General features: G+C 43.3%; 1 protein-coding gene across 1 annotated transcript; it reads left to right on the top strand.

The window, feature by feature from the left end:
• The first annotated feature begins 4,591 nt into the window (after positions 1-4,591).
• avpi1 (arginine vasopressin induced 1) lies at positions 4,592-6,478 on the top strand. The gene is made up of 2 exons (XM_020525643.2): positions 4,592-5,890; positions 6,081-6,478. The coding sequence occupies exons 1-2, from the start codon at positions 5,565-5,567 to the stop codon at positions 6,199-6,201; spliced, it is 447 nt and encodes a 148-aa protein (XP_020381232.1). The 5' UTR covers positions 4,592-5,564; the 3' UTR covers positions 6,202-6,478.
• The last annotated feature ends 17,634 nt before the right edge of the window (positions 6,479-24,112 follow it).

Here is a 24,112-nt window from a genome sequence, read left to right as displayed (position 1 = left end):
ACCGGTTAGAAGCGAACTTCTCTCATTGGGATCGAAAGTGTTTGAATTTGCTCCAACTCGACATCAGCGATGTAGTTACTCACTCTCTCTGCTCCATCATTAGACCCGTGGATACAGTAATATTTTTCAGCTTTGAGTGCATTTTCAGAAACGTGAAAGATTGGAAGTTTCACCTTGTCGCGTTTCCTTTGTTTTGTCTTTTAGTTTCAACTTGACGTTAACTCTTTACATCCTAGAATAAGACTCAGACCCAGGCTTAAATATTACGCCTTTAGAGCCTTAAAGGGGAAGCGTCCAGTCCTTTAGGGCAGTTTGAGAATTTAGAGTGCAGTTTCTAAAATAAAACAGTTTGGACTTTTTTAAAACAGCTAACCAGCTTTTACTATCGCCATTAAAAGAATCAAAATGTTTTTGGTGATAGTAAAAGCTGGATAGCTGTTTTTTTAAAAAAAAACCCAAACTCGTGAACCTTTATCTGACACCATTCGCCAAGCCAACGTGGTTGATTTGAAAGTTGATTCTATAGTGGCCCAGCTATAACAAACCTCAGAGCAATTACAGGGATGGGCGGTAGTGTTGGCTTTTGTCAGCGACACCCACTCAATGGGTATGAATTTAAAATGTTCTGAAATAGGAACAGGAAAAGTTGAAAATACACAAGGTTCATTATTCTCTATCTGTAAAACAGCAATAGCAATGTTTAAAGTGGATTTATAAAGTTTTTCTGAAGAAGGGTCCAGACCCGAAACGTCAGCTTTCCTGCTCCTCTGATGCTGCTTGGCCTGCTGTGTTCATCCAGCACTACACCTTGCTATCTCTTTATAAAGCTTTGTGCAGGTTTAATATAACCGAACAAGTCACTGACTTTGCTGTGACAAACATCATAAGGCTTTGGGAAATATACTTTCACAATATATTGTCAGACAGATTAAACAGATAAATTACTCTGACATAACAAGGAGTAGAGCTGGATGAACACAGCAGGCCAAGCAGTATCAGAGGAGAGGAAAGCTGATGTTTCGGGCCTAGACCCTTCTTCAGAAATGGGGGAGGGGAAGGGGGTTCTGAAATAAATAGGGAGAGAGGGGGAGGCGAATAGAAGAGGGATAGAGGAGAAGATAGGTGGAGAGGAGACAGACAGGTCAAAGAGGCGGGGGTGGAGCCAGTAAAGGTGAGTGCAGGTGGGGAGTTAGGGAGGGGATAGGTCAGTCCAGGAAGGACGGACAGGTCAAGGGGGCGGGATGAGGTTAGTAGGTAGGAGATGGGGGTGCGGCTTGAGATGGGAGGAGGGGATAGGTGGAAGGAAGGACAGGTTAGGGAGGCGGGGACGAGCTGGACTGGTTTTGGGATGCGGTAGGGGGAGGGGAGATTTTGAAACTTGTGAAATCCACATTGATACCATTGGGCTGCAGAGTTCCCAAGCGGAATATGAGTTGCTGTTCCTGCAACCTTCGGGTAGCATCGTTGTGGCACTGCAGGGGGCCCAGGATGGACATGTCGTCTGCGGAATGGGAGGGGGAGTTGAAATGGTTCGCGACTGGGAGGTGCAGTTGTTTATTGCGAACTGAGCGTAGGTGTTCTGCAAAGCGGTCGCCAAACCTCCGCTTGGTTTCCCCGATGTAGAGGAGGCCACAACGGGAACAGCAGATGCAGTATACCACATTAGCAGATGTGCAGGTGAACATCTGCTTGATGTGGAAAGTCTTCTTGGGGCCTGGGATGGGGGTGAGGGGGGAGGTGTAGGGGCACATCTGCACATCTGCTAATGTGGTATACTGCATCCGCTGTTCCCGTTGTGGCCTCCTCTATCCATCTTCTATCCACCTCCCCTCTCTGTAATTTTATTTATTTCAGAAGCCCCTTCCCTCCCCTATTTCTGAAGAAGGGTCTAGGCCCGAAACGTCAGCCTTCCTGCTCCTCTGATGCTGCTTGGCCTGCTGTGTTCATCCAGCTCTACACCTTGTTATTTCAGATTCTCCAGCATCTGCAGTTCCTACTACCTCTGATAAATTACTCTACTGACTGCATAAATCCTGAGCCTAGCTGGGATCATTTAGATCTCAGCTTTGTCCCTTTATCCGTTACTGATACGTTAAATTGAAGCAAACAGGAGGCTTATGAGGAGTATAAATTGTTCAGCATGGACCAGTTGGGCTGAATCGCCTATTTCTATTCTGTAAATTCTTTCACACAACAATGACCTATATTTGTGCAGGTTATTTAATACAGTAACATTTCCCAAGGCAATTCACTGAAATGTTGTAAAGTAAAATTTGACACTATTAGGGGACATGATTTAAAAATTTAGACTAACAGGTATGTTTTAAGGAGCATCTTAAAGAAAGGAAGCCCGTTAGAGAGACAGAGAGGTTTCACAAGGGAATCCTAGGGGTTAGGATCCAGCCAGCTGAAAGACTGGCCATCCATGCTGGGGAGGTTAAAGTTGAGGATGGTTAAGAGGCTGAAACTAGAGGAGCATGGAGTTCTCAAAGGATTGGGAGCTGGAAGAGATTGTATGAATAGAGAAGGGGAGGGGGCTGAGCAACATTCCCACTTATTTTGTTTTCATCTATGCCGACCCTCCAATGTCCATGTTTGGCAGAGTCTTCCCAAATAGGAAGTCAATGCTGTGAATAGCACCAGCATGCCAATCTCAGAGCGGCTGCACAGCCACACAGGTGATGAAACTATGGACGGGTTTGAAAACAAGGATGAGAATTTTAACATCAAGGCATTGCTTAACCACGAGTCAGTGTGGACTGATTGGTGAATAAGACCTGGTATGAGTTAGGACGGGGTGAGGGCTGGTGAGAGGGTGGGTCATGCTGTGCTTTGGATGATGCCAAGATTTCACAGGATTGAATATGATCATCTCAAAACAAGTCAGGAATGCCTTGAAGGTATAAAGACATGCCTGAGGATTCTAGCAAGGGATGCGCTGAGGCAGGCAAACAACAGGACTGTGCTATAGAGGTGAAAATTGGCAGTCTTAGTGATGGCAGAAAAATGTGATCGGAAACTCACCACTAGATCAATTATAACCCCAAAGTTGTGAAATATCTTATTCAGCCCTGACCAGTCATCAAGGAGAGAGATGCATGATTGTAGTGAAATTAATGTAATGAAATATTAACCAGCCTTAATCTGGCCATAGCGTTTTCAATACCTTCAATATACATCTGACCTTTATCGCAGTATTTTTCAAAATTCTGTCTCAGTGTTAAAAGTCTAACAATGTTGCATCCACGGTTCCGTTCTCAGTAGAAACATGTATTTTCACAACATGAATGTGGTCACTTGTCACAGTCTGAAGTACCGTGTATTAAACATCAGAGGTTAAATGTTTCTGAAGAAGGGTCTAGACCCAAAACGTCAGCTTTCCTGATCCTCTGATGCTGCTTGGCCTGCTGTGCTCATCCAGCCCTACACCTTGTTATATCAGAGGTTAAATGTTGTTTAGATAGAACCTAGGCACTTTTCTAGCCAGTGTTTTATTTCAGCTTACACATCACAAAACTCCACCTCATGGATTACTTGTTCCCCATATATACCCAGTCAATTACCTCACCCAATAATCCTTTAACTAATACAGACCCATCACTTGTTCAACTTGGTCTTATCCCTGCTGTACATTACTGGATGGGGCCAAAAGTAAAAATGTCTAAACTGTATAAATATTTTGCACCGCTGCCCAATGACTCAAATAAGTCAATTGGTTGATGGCGCTAAAGTCAAACTGACTAGAAGCATGTTGACTGACCAAGCTCAGGCCAGGCAGCAACTGTTAGGATCAGAGTGTTGCAAATACCAGGTTATAAATCTCATTGCACCAACAATTTGCATTGCCTCATGCCTTTAGCTTAATGAAAACTTTGCAAGGGCAGCACTCAGGACGGTAACATTGAGAAACATCAACACTGTTATAAAGAAAGAGACTTGAGGGCAGGTGGCCCAGCGCTTGGTCAGAGGTAGGTTTTAAGCAGCCTTCTAAGTGTGCAGTGAGAAGCAAAGAGGGTTAGGGTTGGAATTCCAGAGTTTAAACACTTGGCAACTATAGGTTCCTATAGGGAGGTAAAGAAGGGACCAGAATTGGACAGAATGCAACCAAAGGATTCCAGTGGACCCAAAGGATTGTAGGTTTAAGGAGCTTCAAAAGGGGACAGAGTTAAGGTTTAATGAGGGAATTGCAGAGTCTAGGACCTAAGCCAGCAACGGTGAGACAAAGGCAATGGTGGTTAGGCAAGTGATATGGTCCTGCTGGGAACATATTTTAAGTCTAATCTGATAGCGGTCAACAATTTGCAATCAACCCCTTCTTCTCCACCTCCCTTATTCTAAAAAGTGAAACTTTAACTGGTGACTCAGACTGTCATCCTCACCCATGCAGAGCACAAGGCTTTGCAATTACAGCTGGAGGAACTGCAACCCACTAAGAAACCAATATAAGGGTATATTAATAGGGAAAGACAGAGTAGATAAACTATATCCTCTGGTTGGGGATTCTAGAATTAGAGGGCATAATCTGTGAATTAGGACTAGTCAATTCAGGACAGATGCTTGCAGGCACTTCTGTACACAAGGGATGGTAGATGTTTGGAACTCTCTTCTGCAAACAGCAGTGGATGCTAGATCAATTGTTAATTTTAAATCTGAGATCCATAACTTGTTGTCAAGCAAAGGTATTAAGGGATATTGTCCAGAAGCAGTTACATGGATTTAGACCACTGATCAGCCATGATCTCATTGAATTGCAGAATAGGCTCCAGGGGCTGAATGACCTACTCTTGTTCCTATTTATTTAGCGTCATAGTCATACAGCATGGAAACAGACCCTTCGGTCCAATCAGTCCATGCCTGCGCTTGGTCCATATTCCTCCAAACACTTCTTATTCACGTACTCATCTAAATATCTTTTAAATGTCTTTCTAAATCTCTTAAAAAGACAAAATTTTACTCAGGGATTGTTTAAAACAAACCCAACGACCGTGAAATGGTGATGAACGAATTTTCTGTTCAGGAGCCGATCGTTGCTCATGAAATACAAAGCAAAAATTCCCCATTGTAGCAATTGTTAGTACAGTCACTGCAAATCATCGTTGCAAAGATCCAGCTCAAACCAGATAGGCTTTCCCTTTCATCTGTGCCAAAAACAGGGCTTGAGTCTCGAGGTTACATCATCCACCGTCCCAGAGGTTTGATTGACAGGCGACCCCGGCTCTCCGTCCCACCCACAACGGCCGGCCCGCCTCCTGAGGGCGATCTACGTTCTCCCATTGGCTTTGGCTGACGTCCATCAGCCGCGAGGTGACAATGGAGCCCACAGCTGATTGGTGAACGTGGCTATCACTCACCGGGAGCTCCCTGTCAATCATTCTGGGTGTTACACTCCGTCCCGGGGCGTAGCTACACCCTTCCCCCCCAACACACACACACACACACACACACACAGTATATAAAAAGTAGACCGGCTGAAAGCAGCTCGGAGCGGATCGGAGCAGAGCAAGGGCAGGGCACGGGCGGTTGGAGCTCGCATATTCACCGGTGGCGACCAGCTGGCTTGCCGGATGGAGCCTTACACCGCTCCGTGCCCCGTTTGCCCGGCTTGGTACGGCAGCAACAGGTGGGTCCGCAAGTCCCGCAAGAAAGCCTCGGCCAACATCTTCCAGGACGTGGACCTGGGGCAGATGCAAGCGCTGTTCAGGAAGAGCGGGGACGAGAACGCCGAGGAGCGGGCAAGGATCATCTGGGAGAAGGAGAAGCACGGGGACCAGGACATTGCACAGGCTCTGATGGAGCTCAAATCCAGGAAGACGCAGCTCTTTTTCCAGCACCATAAAACTGGAGCAGAATTCTTGGGGCTGCTCTGGATGAAAGCCTTTAACAGACTGCGGTAATTATTTGCACTATTTTTAAAAGGAAAAAAAGAAACTGGGGAAAACCTGTGCTTTGTATTTTAAAAAAAAAACTACCTCAATTTTCCCCCCAACGCATTTGCATCGCTTTGGCTTTTTTTTTTAACACTTTTCGTGTTTGTTTCTGCAATGTTTTATATATAAACATTCTCATCCATGTTCTCCCAGTATCAAGGATGGAGGAAAGGGTTCTGAGTACGAATCCAGCGGCAGCGTGGAGCGATCGCAAAGGAGCAAGATTAAGCGAAAAAGACTTAGTGCTAAGAAATCCTTCAGAAAACTGCTGTAAAACTGGGATTGTTGTTTATGGAGGCTGGTGCGAAATTCCTCGTCATTAATTTGCACGAAATTAAAACAAACAATGACTGCAACTTGCTGGGGAGATGACTCGTCTGCATTTGTATTAATATATTTCGTTTCGAATACGAAACGTCTGTCTGTTCTGCCTTTGTAATTTTTTTATTATTTAAAATTCGAAACACTAAAAAAAAAGTATCTTTTGGATGACCAATTTCGTTCCGTTATATGTTTTCTGCATTTCAATAAATTTGTCAGAAAAAGTGCAACAAATCTTGTGTGGCTTTTATTTTACCGTCGGTAAGATTTGGGGTGAATTCTGCATCCCTCTGAACATGTTTCTCAAAACGCGTCATCCCTAAGGGTTGTGATCGAATTTGGAAAGTTTTTCAATGTTCCCATTACACACCCGGCTGCGAGAGGCACAGGTGGGGAGGGTGTTGAATGGGCATTTTTGCTGGAAAGGTGCAGGGGAAAACAAGCTGGGTCAATTTCACATGATGACTAGACTTCACCATTCTGCCTGCCATTGAGTAGAAAACTCACAAACTGAGGGTTGGACCAAGCCGTTGGGAGAACCCACTCGGTTAGGGTAGGGTCCCATTTATTCCCCCCGGTACAGTTAAATTTCTAAAAACTAATTCATTGTATATGGGTGCTTTTGGTAAGGCCTTCAGAACATTTTAAGAGTCATCTACACTGCTGTCACCTGTGTCAGACCAAGTAAGGAAGCCTATTTAAAACCTAACAATTTTGAAAAACATTTACATCCAAACAATAGGAGGACATTAAGCTCATTGTTTGTGTTCCACCATTCAATGAGATCCTGGCTGATTGATGATCTACCTACCTTTGGGCCATATCCCTTTAATATCTTTAAATATAACAACTGCAGATGATGGAAATCTGAACCAAAAACTGAAGCTCTGGAGGAGGGTCACTGCACTGGAAACATTTACTCTGTTTTCTCTCCAATGCTGTCAAACCTGCTGAGTTTCTCCAACAATTTTTGTTACTTGAATACCTTTGTTTAACAAGAATGTATCCATCTCAGGTTTAAAATTAATAACTGATCTAGCATCAACTGCTGCTTGTGAAAGAGAGTTCCTAACCCTTTGTGCATAGAAGTGCTTCCTGACATCGCTCCTGAATGGTCTGGCCCTAATGTTTAGACTATGCCCCCATTTCTAGAACATCCAACCAGGAGAAATAGTTTATCTACCCTGCCTTTTCCTGTTATTGTCTTGAAGACTTTGATCAAATCACCCCATAACCTTCTAAATTCTACAGAAAACAACCCTAATTTGTCGGGAAGGGTCTGGACCCTTCAGAATTTTTCTGAAGAAGGGTCCCAACCCAAAATGTCAACTTTCCTGCTCCTCTGATGCTGCCTGGCCTGCTGTGTTCATCCAGCTCCATACTGTGTTATCTCTGACTCCAGCATCTGCAGTTCTTACTATCCCTAATTTGTATAATCTCCCTTTATAACTTAACCTTTCAAGTCCAGGTATCATTCCAGCATTTGGCCTATATCCTACTAAACCCTTCCTGTTCATGTACCCACCCAGATGCCTTTTAAATGTTGTAATTGTACCAGCCTCCACCACTTCCTCTGGCAGCTCATTCCATACATTGACCACCCTCTGCGTGAAAACATTGCCCTTAGGTGACTTTTATATCTTTCCCCTCTCACCTTAAACCTATGCCCTCTAGTTTTGGACTCTCCTACCCTGGGAAAAAGACCTTGGCTATTCACCCTATCCATGCCCCTTAAATCATAATTTTATAAACTTCTATAAGGTAACTCCTTAGGTCCAGTCTATTCATCCTCTCCCTATAGCTCAAACCTTCCAGCCCCAGCAACATCCTTGTAACTCTTTTCAACATCCTTTGAAGTTTAACAACATCTTTACCATAGCAGGGAAATCAGAACTGAACATGGTATTCCAAAAGTGTATAGCTGCAACGTGACGTCGGAACTCCTATATTCAATGCACTGACCAATAGAGCCCAGTGTACCAAATGCCTTCTTTATTAACCTATCTACCTGTGACTCCAGCTTCACGGAACAGGATAGAAAGGATGACAAGAGAGGAGGGGGAGTGGCATTTTTGGTTAGAGATAACATTACAGCCTTACTTAGGGAGGATATTCCTAGGATTACATCCTGTGAATTATTTGGCTAGAACTGAGAAATAAGAAAAGGATAATCACCTTATTAGGATTGTACTATAGGGCCCCCAATAGTCAGCAGGAAATTGAGAAGCAAATTTGTTAGGAGATCTCTGTTTTCTGTAAGAACAATAGGGTTGTAACGGTAGGGGATTTTAACTTTCCAAACATAGACTGTGACAGCCATAGTGTTAAGTGCTTGGACAGAGGGTAATTTGTTAAGTGCGTATAATAAAATTTTCTTATTCAATATGTGGATGAACCTACTGCAGAAGGAACAAAACTTGACTCTCCCTTGGGAAATAAGGCAGGGTAGGTGACTGAGGTGTCAGTGGGGGAGCACTTTGGGGCCAGTGATCTTAATTCTATTAGTTTTAAAATGAAAAAGGATAGACCTAGTCTAAAAACTAAAGTTCTAAATTGGAGTAAAACCAATTTTGATGGCATTAGGCAAAAACTTTAAAAAGTTGTTTAGGAAAGGCTATTCATAGGTAAAGGGGTGGTTGGAAAGTGGGAGGCCTTAAAAAATGAGATAACAGGAATCCAGAGGCAATATGTTCCTATTAGCGTGAAGGACAAGGCTGGTAGGTGTAGGGAATCATCATAGAAGAATCCGTACAGTGTGGAAGAAGGATCAAGTCCACACCGACCCTCCAAAAAACATCCCATCCAGACTCACCACCGCATTTCACATGGCTAACCTCTCTAAGCTGCACATCCCTGGACAGTATGGGACAATTTACCACGGCCAATCCACTTAACCTGCACATCTTTGGATTGTGGGAGGAAACCAGAGCACCCAGAGGAAACCCACACAGACACAGGGAGAATTTACAGACTCCACACAAACAGTTGCCCGAGGCTGGAATCGAACCTGGGTCCCTGGCGCTGTGAGGCAGCAGTGCTAGAATGCTGGATGACTAGAGAAACTGTGGCTCTGGTCAAGAAAAAGAAGGAGGCATGTGACAGGTATAGACAGCTGGATTCAAATGAATCCCTTGAGGATTATAATCAAGAGGGAAATCAGGAGGGCAAGAAGGGAATATGAAATAGTTTTGGCAAATATGATTAGGGAGAATCAAAAGAGATTCTACAAATATATTAAGGGCAAAAGAGTAAATAGGGAGAGAACGGGGCTCCTTAAAGATCCACAAGACAGTCTACGTTTGAAACTGTAGGAGATGGGTGAGATGCTAAACATGTATTTTGCATCAGTTTTTACTGTGAATAAGGATATGGAAGCTAGAGAACCTGAAGGAATAAACAGCGATATTTTGAGGAGGAGGTGCTGGACATCTTAAAATTCATAAAGGTGGATAAAATCCCAGGACTGGTCAGGTGTATCCCAGAACTTTGTGGGAAGCTAGAGAAGTAATTGCTAGAAGACAGGAGGGTGGCTAATGTGGTGCCATCATTTAAGAAAGGTGGTAAGTAAAAGCCAGGGAACTATGGACCAGTGAGCCTGATGTCTCCTTACGCAACTTGCTATAAGTATTTTTATATAAGTACCTGTGAAGCACTTGGAAGTGATACTTTGTAACAATGATAATTTTTCATTGTCATTACTGAAACTTAATTTCAGCCCTAGATTTTTACTTAGAATCATAGAATCCCTACAATGTGGAAGCAGGCCATTCAGTATAATGACCTCCAAAGAGCATTCCATCCAGACCACTAGTGGCCCCCACCTATTCCTGTTACCTTGCATTTCCCATGGATAATCCACCTAGCCTGCATATCTTTGGACTGCAGATGAAAACCAGCATACCCGGAGGAAACCCACGCAGGCACGGGGAGCATGTGCAAACCCCATACAGACAATCACCCAAAGGGGGGATCGGACCCAGGTCCCTGGTGCTGTGTGGCAGCAGTGCTAACCACTGGGCCACCATGTTGCCCTAGGTTTTGATTATGTATCTTACTACAAAAAACATGTATATGCAGAATGCCCAAAATGCTACTGAATCCAACAGAAAGATCACAAGCAAGTCACTCAGATCATTAAATCCACCTTCGTGCACTCACCATCCCCTATAACAGGAAGGCAGAAATCAGGTAGGCTCTGCAAAGTAATGCTAAATTTGCTCAATTATACCGAAGTCGAAAGAACCGTGGATGCTGTAAATCAGGAACAAAAACAGAAGTTGCTGGAAAAGCTCAGCACGTCTGGCAGCATCTGTGAAGAAAAAATCAGAATTAACATTTTGGGTCCGGTGGCCCTTCCACAGAACTTCTGGGGATCCTTCTGAGGAAGGGTCACCAGACCCGAAATGTTAACTCTGATTCTTTTCTTCACAGATGCTGCCAGACGGGCTGAGCTTTTCCAGCAACTTCTGTTTTGTTGCTCAATTTTACACCTTGACCTAAAACAGTAAATGTTTAGACACATGAGGCAGCTATATTGTAAAGTAGTCAAATGTAAATTTCAGGAGCTGTCATGGTGGGATTTGAACAAGACCTCAGAGCATTGACCAGGGGTTCTGGCTGACTAGTCCAATTACATTACCACTACATATATTGCTGTCTTCGCTCTATCTGGGCTCAGAGGAATGAGTTGTGAGAAAACTTTTCTGAATAGAATGGTGAAATCTAAATTGCTGGTGGGGTGGAGAACCATATGTATAGTCAGAGGATTCAAGGACAGATGCAAGGGTGAAGAAAAGTGTGTGGAAAGATCAGTAGACCGGGATTTTAATTCAATACAATACCATGGGACAAATGCAGCATAAAAAAATCCTCCATCTGTCCAATTACCCCAACAACATGTTTACTCAGCATTGCTGAGCTCATTAACCTACACTGGTTCTCATCCTTATTTGAAATCTCTGTAGTCTCCTCCACCTCTACTCCCCTCTGCAAGAGTTTGCACTCATTTAATGTTAGCTTCTTGCGCATTCCTGAAATTAGTTGGTCTAGTTTTGTTGGCTGGAGTGTTAGCTTCCAATACTCTAAGCTCTGGAAATCCCTCCTCAAACTGCTCTCCATTTCCTTTAAAATGCTCCTTTAAAAACTTGGCACCTTGGTCAAACCTTTGATCAACTGCCTAATTTTCATTTGATCATCCATCAAAAATGTCAACTTTTTAATATCATTACTTGGAATAATCGAAAATGTTAAAGGTACCACATGAAAGAAAGTTCTTGCTCTTTATTGTCCAATGGGTTACTGTTCTAAACTTTAATCACAATGACCAGCAATAGTGTCAGCTTACTGTTATATTGAAAGTTTCTTGTTGTTGCCATTCTGAGGGTTCAGAGCAGAACTGAGTTTGGGCATTGTCTGATCTTTGAGGTGTCAGCACAATACTGGCTGTAATTGAGCATGGATTGAAACTAATGGAAAGACATTCAATTATTTCACTTTTATAATATAAGAATGACCAGTATAGAAATATCCCTGGGCTAAGCCACACATTTTTCAGAAACAGCACAATGCATCAGGGAGTGTTTCAAAGAATACTTAAATGAAAGAAGAAATAAAGATTGCATTTCTATAGCAACTTCCACTTCCCCTGGACATCCCAAAGTGTTTTATGTCCAATGACTAAACAATAAGATAGCAATAAATCCAAATAAAACATCAGGAATATTTCCTTACTGAGACAGTGGTGAAAATGAGGATTAGATATCACAAGGAGTAGATAAGATGAATTACATATATGCATTTAAGGAGAAACCAGATCAACATAAGAGGGAGAAAGGAATGAAATATTCATTCGCCCCGTGTCTGCGTGAGTTTCCTCCAGGTGCTCCGGTTTCCTCCCACAGTCCAAAGATGTGCAGGTTACATGGATTGGCCGTGCTAAATTGCCCCAGTGGCCAAGGATGTATAGGTTAGATATGTTAGCCATGGGAAATATTGGGTGAGGGATGGCTCTGTGTTTGATGCCTTTCAGAGGGTCAGTGTGGACGTGTTGAGCCAAATGGCCTGTTTCCACACTGTAGGGACTCTATGTTTACACCAATAGGATAAGATTAAATAAGGAGGGAGGACGCTCATGTGGAGTAGAACTGCCAGCATAGATCAATTGGACTGAATGGCCCTATGTTGTGTTCCAACAATGATGGAACAGTCTATGATGTACTTGTGAAGTACACAATGTTGTGTTGCTGAAAACACTGCAGACAATTCACATAAGCCAAGTATCCACAAACAGCAATCTCATAATGACCAGATAATCTATTTTTATGGCATGGTTCAGAGGAAAGAGTAAATCTGCTTAGACATTAAAAGCTGATGAATAATAAATTAATTTTATCATCCAATGTTAGCTAAGATATTTCCTCAAAATAGTATCATAGAATCTTTTGCATCCGCTTGAGTGGGTATATGGTGCCTCAGTTTAACAGCTCCTCTGAAAACTCACACTCCAACAGCGCAGCACATAGAAACCTTTGTTCAGTACCTGTTCTAGGTGTTTGCTGGGGACAGTGTAGAGACAGTCTTACTCTGCATCTAACCCTGTGCCCATCCTGTCCTAGCAGTGATAAAAACAAAGTTGCAGCAGGTCTGGCAGCATCTGTGAAGGAAAAAACAGAGTTAACGTTTCGGGTCCAGCGACCCTTCCTCAGAACTGATGCCTGACGCCTTACGCCAGTTTCAAAACTTCCAGTTTACAGGTTCCAGCCACCTCCTCTTTACCATGGATGTGCAATCCCTTTACACGTCCATTCCCCACCAGGAAGGTGTTAGGGTTCTCCGCTTCTTTCTGGGGCAAAGACCTGAACCATCCCCACCCACCACCACCCTCCTCCGCTTGGCCGAGCTTATCCTCACCCTCAACAACTTCTCTTTTAACTCCTCTCATTTTCTTCAGGTAAGAGGGGCTGCCATGGGTACCCGCATGGGCCCTAGTTATGCCTGTCTCTTCATGGGGTACGTGGAACATTCCTTGTTCCAGTCCTATTTTGGCCCCCACCCACAACTCTTTCTCTGATACATCAATTATATCATCGGTGCTGCTTCCCTCTCTCGTCTGGAATTGGAAAACTTAATCAATTTCGCCTCCAGTTTCCACCGTGCCCTCACTTTCATCTGGTCTATCTCTGACTCCTCCCTTCCCTTCCTCAACATTTCTGTTTCCATTTCTGGGGATAGACTGGCCACTAATATCCACTACAAACCCACTGACTCCCACAGCTACCTGGACTATACACCCTTACACCCTACTTCCTGTAAAGACTCCATCCCATTCTCTCAGTTCCTCCGTCTCTGTCGCATATGTTCAGATGAGGCCAACTTCGACAAGGGAGCCTCCGAAATGTTCACCTTCTTCCTCAACCGAGGATTCCCCAGCTCTGTTGTCTACAGGACCCTCAACCAGGTCTGACCCATTTCCCACGCTTCCACTCTCACCCCTTCTCTTCCCTCCCACAACAGCGATAGGGTTCCCCTTATCCTCACCTACCATCCCACCAGCATCCACATCCAGAAGATCATCAGGCACCATTTCGGCCACCTCCAGCGAGATGCCACCACCAGACACATATTCCCTTCCCCTCCCTTGTCTGCCTTCCGCAGGGACCGTTCCCTCCAGGACACCCTGGTCCACACTTCCTTCACCCCCAACACCTCCCCACAACCTTATGGCACATTCCCCTGTAACCGGCGAAGGTGCAACACCTGCCCATTTACCTCCTCCCTCCCCAGTATCCATGGGCCCAAACATACCTTCCAGGTGAAGCAACACTTCACCTGCACTTCCCAACATCTAGTCTACTGTATTCGCTGCTCACAATGTGGTCTCCTCTACACTGGGGAAACGAAGCATAGACTTGGCGACCGCTTCGCAGAACATCTACATTCTGTTCGCAAAAAAGACCCTGAACTACTTGTTGCCTGCCACTTCAATGCACCACCCTGCTCCCTGGCCAACATCTCTGTCTCTGGCTTGCTGGGATGTTCCAGCGAAGCCCAACGCAAGCTGGAGGAACAACACCTCATTTTCTGCTTGGGGACTCTACAGCCCTCCGGACTCAATATTGAGTTCAATAATTTTCGGGCCTAAACTCTCCCATGTCCCAGCCCCCTACCCCACACACTAGGTCTTGTTATCACATAGCCTGCCACTACACACCCCCTGTTGTTAGTCACTAACAGTCCCCATTAACAACTATTCACCCTCCCAGCCTGATCGTTAGCAACTCCTTTGTCTGTCCAACTGTCTTTCTCTCTCTTTGGGCTCTAACCTATCGTTTACTCCCGACCCCACCCACCTCCCTATTTTCTATATATAAACTGACTTTTTCCCAGCCACCATCAGTCTGAGGAAGGGTCACCGGATCCAAAACATTAACTCTGTTTTTTTTCCTTCACAGATGCTGCCAGACCTGCTGAGCTTTTCCAGCAACTTTGTTTTTGTTCTTGATTTACAGCATCCGCAGTTCTTTCGGTTTTTATCTGCCCTAGCAGTGTATGATCAGGTCAGTATAGAGGCAGCTTTACTCCATATCTAAACCCGTGCTGTATCTGTACTGGCAGTGTTTGATGGATTCAGTGTACAGTGGATTCTGTATCTAACCCTAAGATGAACCTTTCCTGGGAGTATTTGATGAGGACAGTGTAGATGGAGCTTTATTCTGTATCTAACCCCATTCTGTACCTGTGCTGGGTGTGTTTGATGGGGACACTTCTGAGAGTCATAGAGTAATACAGCATGGAAACAGGCCCTTTGGCCCAAACTGCTCCATGCTGACCATGGTGCCCACTCCAATTGCCTGCATTTGGTCCATATCCTTCTAAACCCTTCCCATCCATGTGCCTATCCAAATGTTTTTTAATGTTGCTAATGTACCTGCCTCAATCATTTTCTCTGGCAGCCCATTCCATATACGCACCACTCTTTGTGTGAAGAAGTTTCCCCTCAGGTCCTTCTTAAATCTTACCCCTTTCACCTTAAACCTCTAGTTTTCAATTCCCCATCCCTGGGAAAAAGACTATATGCATTCATCCTGTCTACGCTCCTCAGGATTTTATACACCTCAATAAGGTCACCACTCATTCTCCTATGTTCCAAGGAATAAAGTCCTATCCCGGCCAACTTCTCCTTATAACTCAGTCCTGGCAACATCTTCATAAATCTTCTTTGCACACTTTCCTGTTTAACTGTCTTTCCTATAACAGGATGACCAAAACTGTAAATAATACTCCAAGTGCGGCCTCACCAACGACCTATACAACTGTAACATAACGTCCCAACTCCTATACTCAATGCCTTGACCAATGAAGGCCAGCATGCTAAATGCCTTCTTCACCATCCTGTCTAGCTGTGACACCGCTTTCAATGACCTATGTACCTGTACTCCTAGGTTCCAATGTTCCACAACACTCCTTAGGACCCAGAAAGTCAAACTTTCAAGGTAGGACTTATACAATAAATGGCAAGGTCCTGAGGAGTGTTGTGGACAGAGGAACCTAGGAGTACCGGTACATAGTTCATTGAAAATGATGTCACAGCTAGACAGGACGGTGAAGAAGGCATTTAGTATGCTGGCCTTAATTGGTCAAGACATTGAGTACATAGTAAATACACACTTATCTATATTGAACTGCATTTGCCAATCCTCAGCCCACTTCCCCATCTGATCAAGATCCCTCCGTAATTTTTGATAACCTTCCTCGCTATCAACAATATCTTCTAATTTGGTATCATCTACAAACTTACTAATCATGCCTTGTACATTCACATCCAGATCATTGATGTAAATAACAAATAACAAAGGTCCCAGCACCGACCCCTGTGGTATACTACTAGTCAAAGGCCTCCAGTCTGAGAAACATTCTTCAACCATCACCCTCTGCTTCCTACCATTGAGGCAATTTTGAATCCAATTAGCTAGCTTTCCCTGGATCCTATGTGACCTAACCTTCATGACTAGCCTGCTGTACGGGACCTTGTCAAAGGCCTTACTAAAGTCCATCTAGACAACATTCACTGCCCTACCCTCATCTATCCTCTTTGTTACCTCTCCGAGAAAGTCTAAAAGGTTTGTCAGACATGACTTCCTGCACACAAATCCATGCTGACTACTTCTAATCAGACTTTGACTATTTCAAATGTTGGTAGATCCTGTCCCTCAGTATCCTCTCCAATAACTTGTCTTTGCTATCTTTCTTAAACAATGGAACAACATTAGCCACCCTCCAGATTTCCAGAACTTCACCAGTGGCTGAAGGCGAAGCAAAAATCTCTGCAAGGGCCTCTGCAATTTCTTCCAAAGCCTCCCACAATGTCTAAGGACGGACTTGATCTGCCCCAGGGATTTATCCAACTTAATGCGCTTTAAGGCAGCAAACATGTCCCCTTTGGTAATGTGTAAACAGTCCAAAACATCCCCACTTGTTTCCCTTATTTCCTTAGCACCCACGATTGTCTCCTCAGTAAACATGGCCATGCTGATCTTTAAATGCTGATCTAATGAAGGGTCTAGGCCCGAAACGTCAGCCTTCCTGCTCCTCTGATGCTGCTTGGCCTGCTGTGTTCATCCAGCTCTACACCTTGTTATCTCAGATTTTCCAGCATCTGCAGTTCCTACTATCTCTGATCTTTAAAGGGACCTATTCTCTCCCCAGCCACACTTTTAGTATATCTATAGAACCTCTTGGGATTATCTGCCAGATCAATCTCATACCCTTGTTTTGCTCTTCTGAGAGAGCTTTAATTTCAATTTAGAAGAGTAGAGAAAGTTTTACTTTTAGTTTAAAAGAGTAGATGGAGCTTTACTCTCTATCTAACCCCACGGTGTACCTGTCCTGGAGTTTTTGATGAGGACATTGTCGGGGTAGCATTACTCTGTATCTAACCCAGTACTGACTCTGTCCTGAGAGTGTTTGATGGGGACAATGTGGAGTGATCTTTACTTTCAGTAGGAGGCTTTATTCTGTATCTAACCCAATGCTGTCCCTGTTGTCAGAGTGTTTGATGGGGACAGTGTAGATGGAGCTTTACTCTATATCTAACCCTGTGCAGTCCCTGTCCTGGGAATGTTTGTTGGGAACCACGTCAAGGTGCATTACATTCAGTTTAAATAGAGTAGAGGTAGCTGTATTCTGTATCTTACCTCATGCTGTCACTAGTCTGGGATTGTTTTATGGGAATATTGTAGAGTTAACTTTACTTTCAGTTTAAAAGAGTAGAGGAACTTTACTTTAACTTTAAAAGTATAGAGAGAACTTTACCCTATAACTAACTCTGTGCTGTCCCTATCCTCGGAATGTTTGATGGGGAAAGTGGAGAGAAAGCTTGATTTTCAATTTTAAAGAATAGAATGAGCTTTACTCTGTATCTAACCCTGCACTATCCCTGTCCTGGGACCATTTGACGGGGACAGTATAGAGTAAGCTTTACTCATTATCTAACCCCGTGCTGTACCTTGCTGGGAGTTTTGATGGGGATGGTGTAGAGGAAGCTTTACTTTCCGTTTTAAGGAGTAGAGAGAGCTTTACTTTAACCCTATGCTCTAGGAGAGTTTGATTGGGATACTGTCAAGGAAGCTCTACTTTCAGTTTACCAGCATTTATTGCCTGTCCCTACTTGCCCTTGAGAAGGTGGTGGTGAGCTGCCTTCTTGAACCGCTGCAGTCCACATGCTGTACGTTGACCCACAATGCCCTTAGGAAGGAAATTCCAGGAATTTAACCCAGTGACACTGAAGGAACAGCGATATATTTCCTAGTCAGAATGGTGAGTACTTTAGAGGGGAACTTGCAGATGGTAGTGTTCCCATGTATATGCTGCCCTTGTCCCCTTGTCCTTCTAGATGGAAGTGATCATGAGTTTCAAAGGTGCCGTCTGAGGATCTTTGGTGAATTTCTGCACTGTATCTTATTGATAGTACACACTGTGAATACTGAGCGTCAGTGGTGGAGGGAGTGGATGCTTGTGGATGTGGTGCCAATCAATTGGGTTGCTTTGTCCTGGATGGTATCAAGCTTCTTGAGTGTTATTGGAGGAGCACCCATCCAGGCAAATGGGGAGTATTCCCTCACACTGCTGAATTGCGCCTTGTATATGTTGGAAAAAAAGGGGATATGGCCAAATTAAAATAAACTTGTGGAAAAATCAGAGAGTGAAGTTGCTAAACCATGGAAGAAGATCCCTGGGGGAGACAATGGAAGCACTGAAAGAAAATGCTTTCAAGTGCAAAATAGATTTTTTTATTCAGCAAATAATTGTATGGAGTTAAAGTGTATAGTAATTGAGAAATGATATGAAGTGAGTTCTGAATTTCTTTGGGGAGCGGGGTGGGGAAAAGGAATCTATGGTTCCCAAAACTGACCACCACTCAGTCTGTGTCTGCTGTGGGCTCATCATATTGTTCACTGTGAATAGTCAACATCTCTGTTGTCTTTGTATCATGCGGTTACTATGATGAGAAAATCAGATGGACTTGATCTTTTTATCATTTAAAGTTAAAGTTCCTTCGACTATTTAAAGGAAGCGAGATTTTCATGAGAAAGCATTCAGGCAAATTCTTTCTGATTCTGGCATTAAGAGCAGGCATAGTTTATTCAGCTCCTCAAACCTTTCCACAATTCAGTTGCAGCCCAGAATTTATTTATCTTTATTCCTTATCTCATGATACCCTCACTCAACAAAAATATCTGCATACCATCACCTTGCATTGTGATCTGCAATCAACCAATAAAGCAATCAACAAGACAGTATCTGTTTACTCAGTGAAATGTTTACGTCTCCCTCGCTTATAAACTGATAGACTTGTAGATATACTAGAAATTATCAAGCAGTTTAAGCTAAAACAATGTGCTACTAATTCAAAAACAACATAGGTAAGGAATTTACAAGATTAGAGAAAAGCAAAATCCCCAATAGCTCAATGGACACAATGAAAATATTCCCAGAGAAGATTGCTGATTCAGGACACTTTAAAAAGGAACAGAATAGATCATTGTTAAGAGAAAATGGCTGAGGGTATGGATATATTAACCAAGGAAATGTACAGCACATGCTGGAAACCTGAAATAGAAACACAGAACACTGGAAATATACAGCAGGTCATGTAGCATCTGTTTCATGTTAATGAATTGTTGAAATATTAGCCTGAATTTTTGCAGTGATAATGATGATAAAATTGTCAACCTTAACTGTCACTATTTCCTTGAAACTGAAAGTTACTTCCAGAGTCCAATATAGAAGATGTTGTCAGCAATTCCTTCGCACATGGTACCATGTTGAAGTCACTGAGTTGATGAAAATTTGCCCTATTCATCTCAGTCTAAATACCATTTAAAAACTTGCATTTTTTTGAATGACGAGTAGCTAGGTTTTTAATGTTGATAAAGTATAGGGATTCTTGAGTATCCACTCTTGAGATTTCTTGAATATCTGAGGATTCAATCCATCTGGCCTCTTTTAAATTGTCTGGTATCTCTTGTCTTGCTACCTTACAATTTGTAACATTAATTTACATGTTTTTCCTGTTGTCATTTGCTTCTCACGAACCTCATTTATAAAAAAAATCAGTGTAATCACCAACAAACACAGAGGATGCTGGAGAAACTCAGCAGCTCTGGGAGCAATTGTAGAGAGACTTGCACCTGGTCCATTTCTGGCTCTTCCCTTTCCTTCCTTGACTCCATTGTTTCTATTTATGAGGATAAACTGCTCACCAATATCCATTACAAGCCCACAATTACCTCAACTATTCATGTTATACATTAACGAACTGGACGAAGGAACTGAGGGCATTGTTGTTAGGTTTGCAGATGACACAAAGATACTTGGAGGGACAGGTAATATTGAGGAAGTGGGGAGGCTGCAGAAAGACTTGGACAGGCTAGGACAGTGAGCAAAGAAGAGGCAGATAGAATACAGTATGCGAAAGTGTGAGGTTATGTACTTTGGTAGGAAGAATAGAGGCGTGGACTATTTTCTAAACAGGGAGAGGCTTTGGAATTCTGAAGCACAAAGGGACTTGTGAGTCCAAGTTCAGGATTCTCTTAAGGTTAACATGTGGCTTCAGCTAGCAGTTAGGAAGGCATATGAAATTTTAGCATTAATTTCAAGGGGGTTAGAATACAAGAGCAGACGTGTACAGCATAAGGAATATTATGAGCAGTTTTGGGAGCTGTATCAAAAGAAGAATGTGCTGGAGTTGGAGGAGGCCCAGGGGAGGCCTGCAAAAATGATCGCGGGATGAAGGATTTGTCATATAAGGAGTAGTTGAGGATCTGAGTCTGTACTCAATGGAGTTTAAAAGGATGAGGGGGATCTCTTTAAAACTTATAGAATATTCCAAAGCCTGAATACAGTGAATGTGGAGAAGATATTTCCACTAGTAGAAGAGACTAGGACCCAAGGGCACAGCCTCAGAGTGAAGAGGTGACCCTTTAGAACTGAGATGAGGCGGAATTTCTACAGCCTGAGGGTGGTTAATCATTGCCACAGAAGGTTGTGATGGCCAAGTCATTGAGTGTTTAAGACAGAAATAGATAAGTTCTTGATTAGTAAGGGGTTCCAAGGGTACAGGGAAAAGGCAGGAGAATGGGGTTGAGAAACATATTAGCCTTGATCAAATAGTGGAATAGACTCGATGGGCCTAATGGCCTAATTCTGTTCCTCTATCTTATGGTCTTATGGCCCTGTTATCACGTTAATTATCAGATCAACTTTGATCTCATTGAATGGGGGAGCAGACTTGATGGGCTGAATGGTCTACTTCTACTTTAATGTCTTTCAATCTTATTAATTCACCTTTTATGATTTGTGTGCCTGTAGAAGACCTTTTCATTTCTTTTTATAAATTATTTCATATCATGTTTCCTCTTTGTCTATCAAGTCATATTTTCAACAACTTTCCAAACATTCCTTTTTAATGTTCTTTCTTTTACGTGGAAGTTAGAGCAGAAGTAGGCCATTCGGCCTGACAGATCTATGTCGGTTTTTATGCTATACAAAAGTTTCCTGCCACGGTTCATCATTTAACTCCATCAACACATTCTCCTATTTCTTCCACCATTATGTATTTACATAGCTTTCCCTTACATGTATCTCAATTTTAATGCAACTTCTAAATTAATTTTTTCCTTAAATGTAATTCTCCATTCTTTATTTGTGGCATTTCATTTCTGTTCAGTGTGTTCTTATTTTTTAGTGGAATATATTTCTATTGAACCATTCATTAAATATTGACCACTGCTAACTACTTCTTCATCATGTTTTTGACCAGCCTATCTTTCCAACCTCCATCCTCATTCCTTACAGTTGTTTCTATCTCTAATCTATTACGTTGGGTTTTGTACTGTCTTCATTCCTTATCATTATCTTAAACCTTAAACACTATTCCCTAGACTTTTTTCAACTCTTACTGTTCTAATCTGATTAGGCTCATTTCCCAATACAGGCTCAAATGGGCTTCCTCCCTTGTGGAACACTCAACATATCGGGTTAGCAAGGAGTATTTCATCCTCCTTCAGGATGATTTTCTTTCCCTCTGCCACTCTGTTTTCACACCACACAGCTCATTATTTGTAAAGTAGAATCCTTCTTCTAAATTTTAGTTTAATTTGATTAATCTGTCTTGTGCCGCTACTTAGAAAGAATTTGCCTTTCATCAACTTTGTAATGTCTTAACAGTATTCTGTGGCCTATAATGTATCTTTGAAGCCTGGGCCTACTGTTAATATTGGAGCCATGGCAGCCGTTTGCACACGGTAAACCTCTATGAGCAGCAATGAGGTAAAATAATCAAACATTTTAGTGATATTGGATGAGATGCCAGGAATAACTTCCCTGCCCTTCATTGAAACAGTGCCATGAAAGGGCAAAGAGCGTTTTGCTTAACATCTCATCTGAAAGTCAACAGGTGGAATCTTATAGGCTTCTAAGCAACTGAATGAAAAGTCTAGCAAGGCTGATTGTGATGTTGTGAGTATCCCACTCCATCACATGGCGTGTTTCTCACTAGGCAGGGGTGTGTTGCCATTTAAGGATGCTTATTGTTTGTTAAACGCCTTGCTAACAGCTCAACTCACCCCATTAATATCCAGCTTTCTCGCTTACCAAATATGACAAACAAGCTAGACATTGAGAAAGCTCGGCCTGAAGGCCAAAGCAGGTGTCTAGCGATTTCAGCTGTCTGCTTGCTCTGAAGGACCTCCATATTGGACACCAGGCACCAACATCTCAGGGCATTCTCCATGGGTACTGACCACACACAGCCCACAGCCACAAACACTGGCATCCAACATGTGCCATCCCCTAAGGACCTTCATGCACATCTCCGATCCACTCACAGTACACTTCTGTGCTTCACTGCTGTCCCTCGGGCTACGCCTGCAATTGTCATTGTAATACTGCAGCAAAGACACTGTGTACTCAGATACATGCACCCAGCTCATAGACTAGATCAGGCATCATCTCCAGGCTCTTTGCTTGTTCTCATAGCACCCACTCACTGAGTAAACCTAGATTCTAAACATTGCCTTGTCTTTTTGCACTTCACCTCCTCAGCCAGAAATACCAGGCTCATGTAGGTGGAAATTACTGCAGATGCTGGAATCTGTACTGAAAACAAAAAATGCTGGATGTTACAGCAGGTCAGACAGCATCTGCGGAGAGAGAGCAAACTAACGTTTCGAGTCTAGATGACTCTTCATCAGAGCTGACGTGAAATGTGGAATGGGCAGCATTTATGCTGGGGGGTGTGGAGTGCTGGGGGAGAAAGGATGTTGATAGTTCAGATTAAGTAATACCAAGCTCATATTACTTCTGTCTTGCTTTGCAGTCTGGCTCAGACACCAAAGAAGTAAACTTGTCATGGTTGCCAGCAGGCCTCAGTCAAGTCAACTTCATTCAGGTAGTCTCAGTACAGTCAAGGACAACCTTTGATATCAGACAGGAGCTTTTTACATGGTCAGGCAGCCACTTGGGGTCGTCAGAGTCAGTTTGCGTGCCACTTTGCTCTGCTATATTGGAGGCTGTTTTCCACCTGGAGAGACAGGTATTAAGGGAGATGAAAGTGGATGGGGCAGCTGTTACTGTTGGTGCAGGTGGGGGTGTCCCGAGCGAGTGAGTAGGCAGCACAGAGGGCATGCAGGGTTAGTGATATCAGGGGCTGGACTGGGTGACAGTGAGTGAGGGAAGATATTGCATGTAACAGAGTGGTAGAGCATGAATCTTACATGGCAATTGGGTACAGAGGCAGAGAAAGAGAGAATGCAACAGTAAGTTTTGGCATTTACATTGGCAGAGAGGAGAAAGTTCTTCCTAAAATGCTGTGCGTTTCTCCAGATGCTGAGACTGCTTTAACGCAGTTGTGAACCTCGGACCAGGCTGGCCTGTTCTGCTGCCTTGCCCTTCACTGCTGGTCCTGGCAGAAGAGAAAATTCAGTCTGTGTACCACACCATCCAGCAGGGCCTCCAGGTCCTTGCCTGCAAAGCAGGAAGCTAATATCCCCCATCAGTCATTTTCAGGCAAAGCAGGGAGCCAATTTCCCCCATCTGTCTTTTCCAGGTAACCACCAGGAGCAATGCAGACTCTTGGTGGGAACTTGCACTGTGCAAATTGACTGCTGGATTTCCAACATTAGCCCATTGGCTGTGAAATAGTGCTCTATACAAATGCAACTTTAACTTTTCACAGATAGTAGGAATTGCAGATGCTGGAGAATCTGAGATAGCAAGGTGTAGAGCTGGATGAACACAGCAGGCCAAGCAGCATCAGAGGAGCAGGAAGGCTGACGTTTCAGGCCTAGACCCTTCTTCAGAAATGA

Source organism: Rhincodon typus, chromosome 20 (genome assembly GCF_021869965.1).
Source record: "Rhincodon typus isolate 14 chromosome 20, sRhiTyp1.1, whole genome shotgun sequence".
Classification (NCBI taxonomy): domain Eukaryota; kingdom Metazoa; phylum Chordata; class Chondrichthyes; order Orectolobiformes; family Rhincodontidae; genus Rhincodon; species Rhincodon typus.
This window is presented reverse-complemented; position numbering and strand designations above follow the sequence as displayed.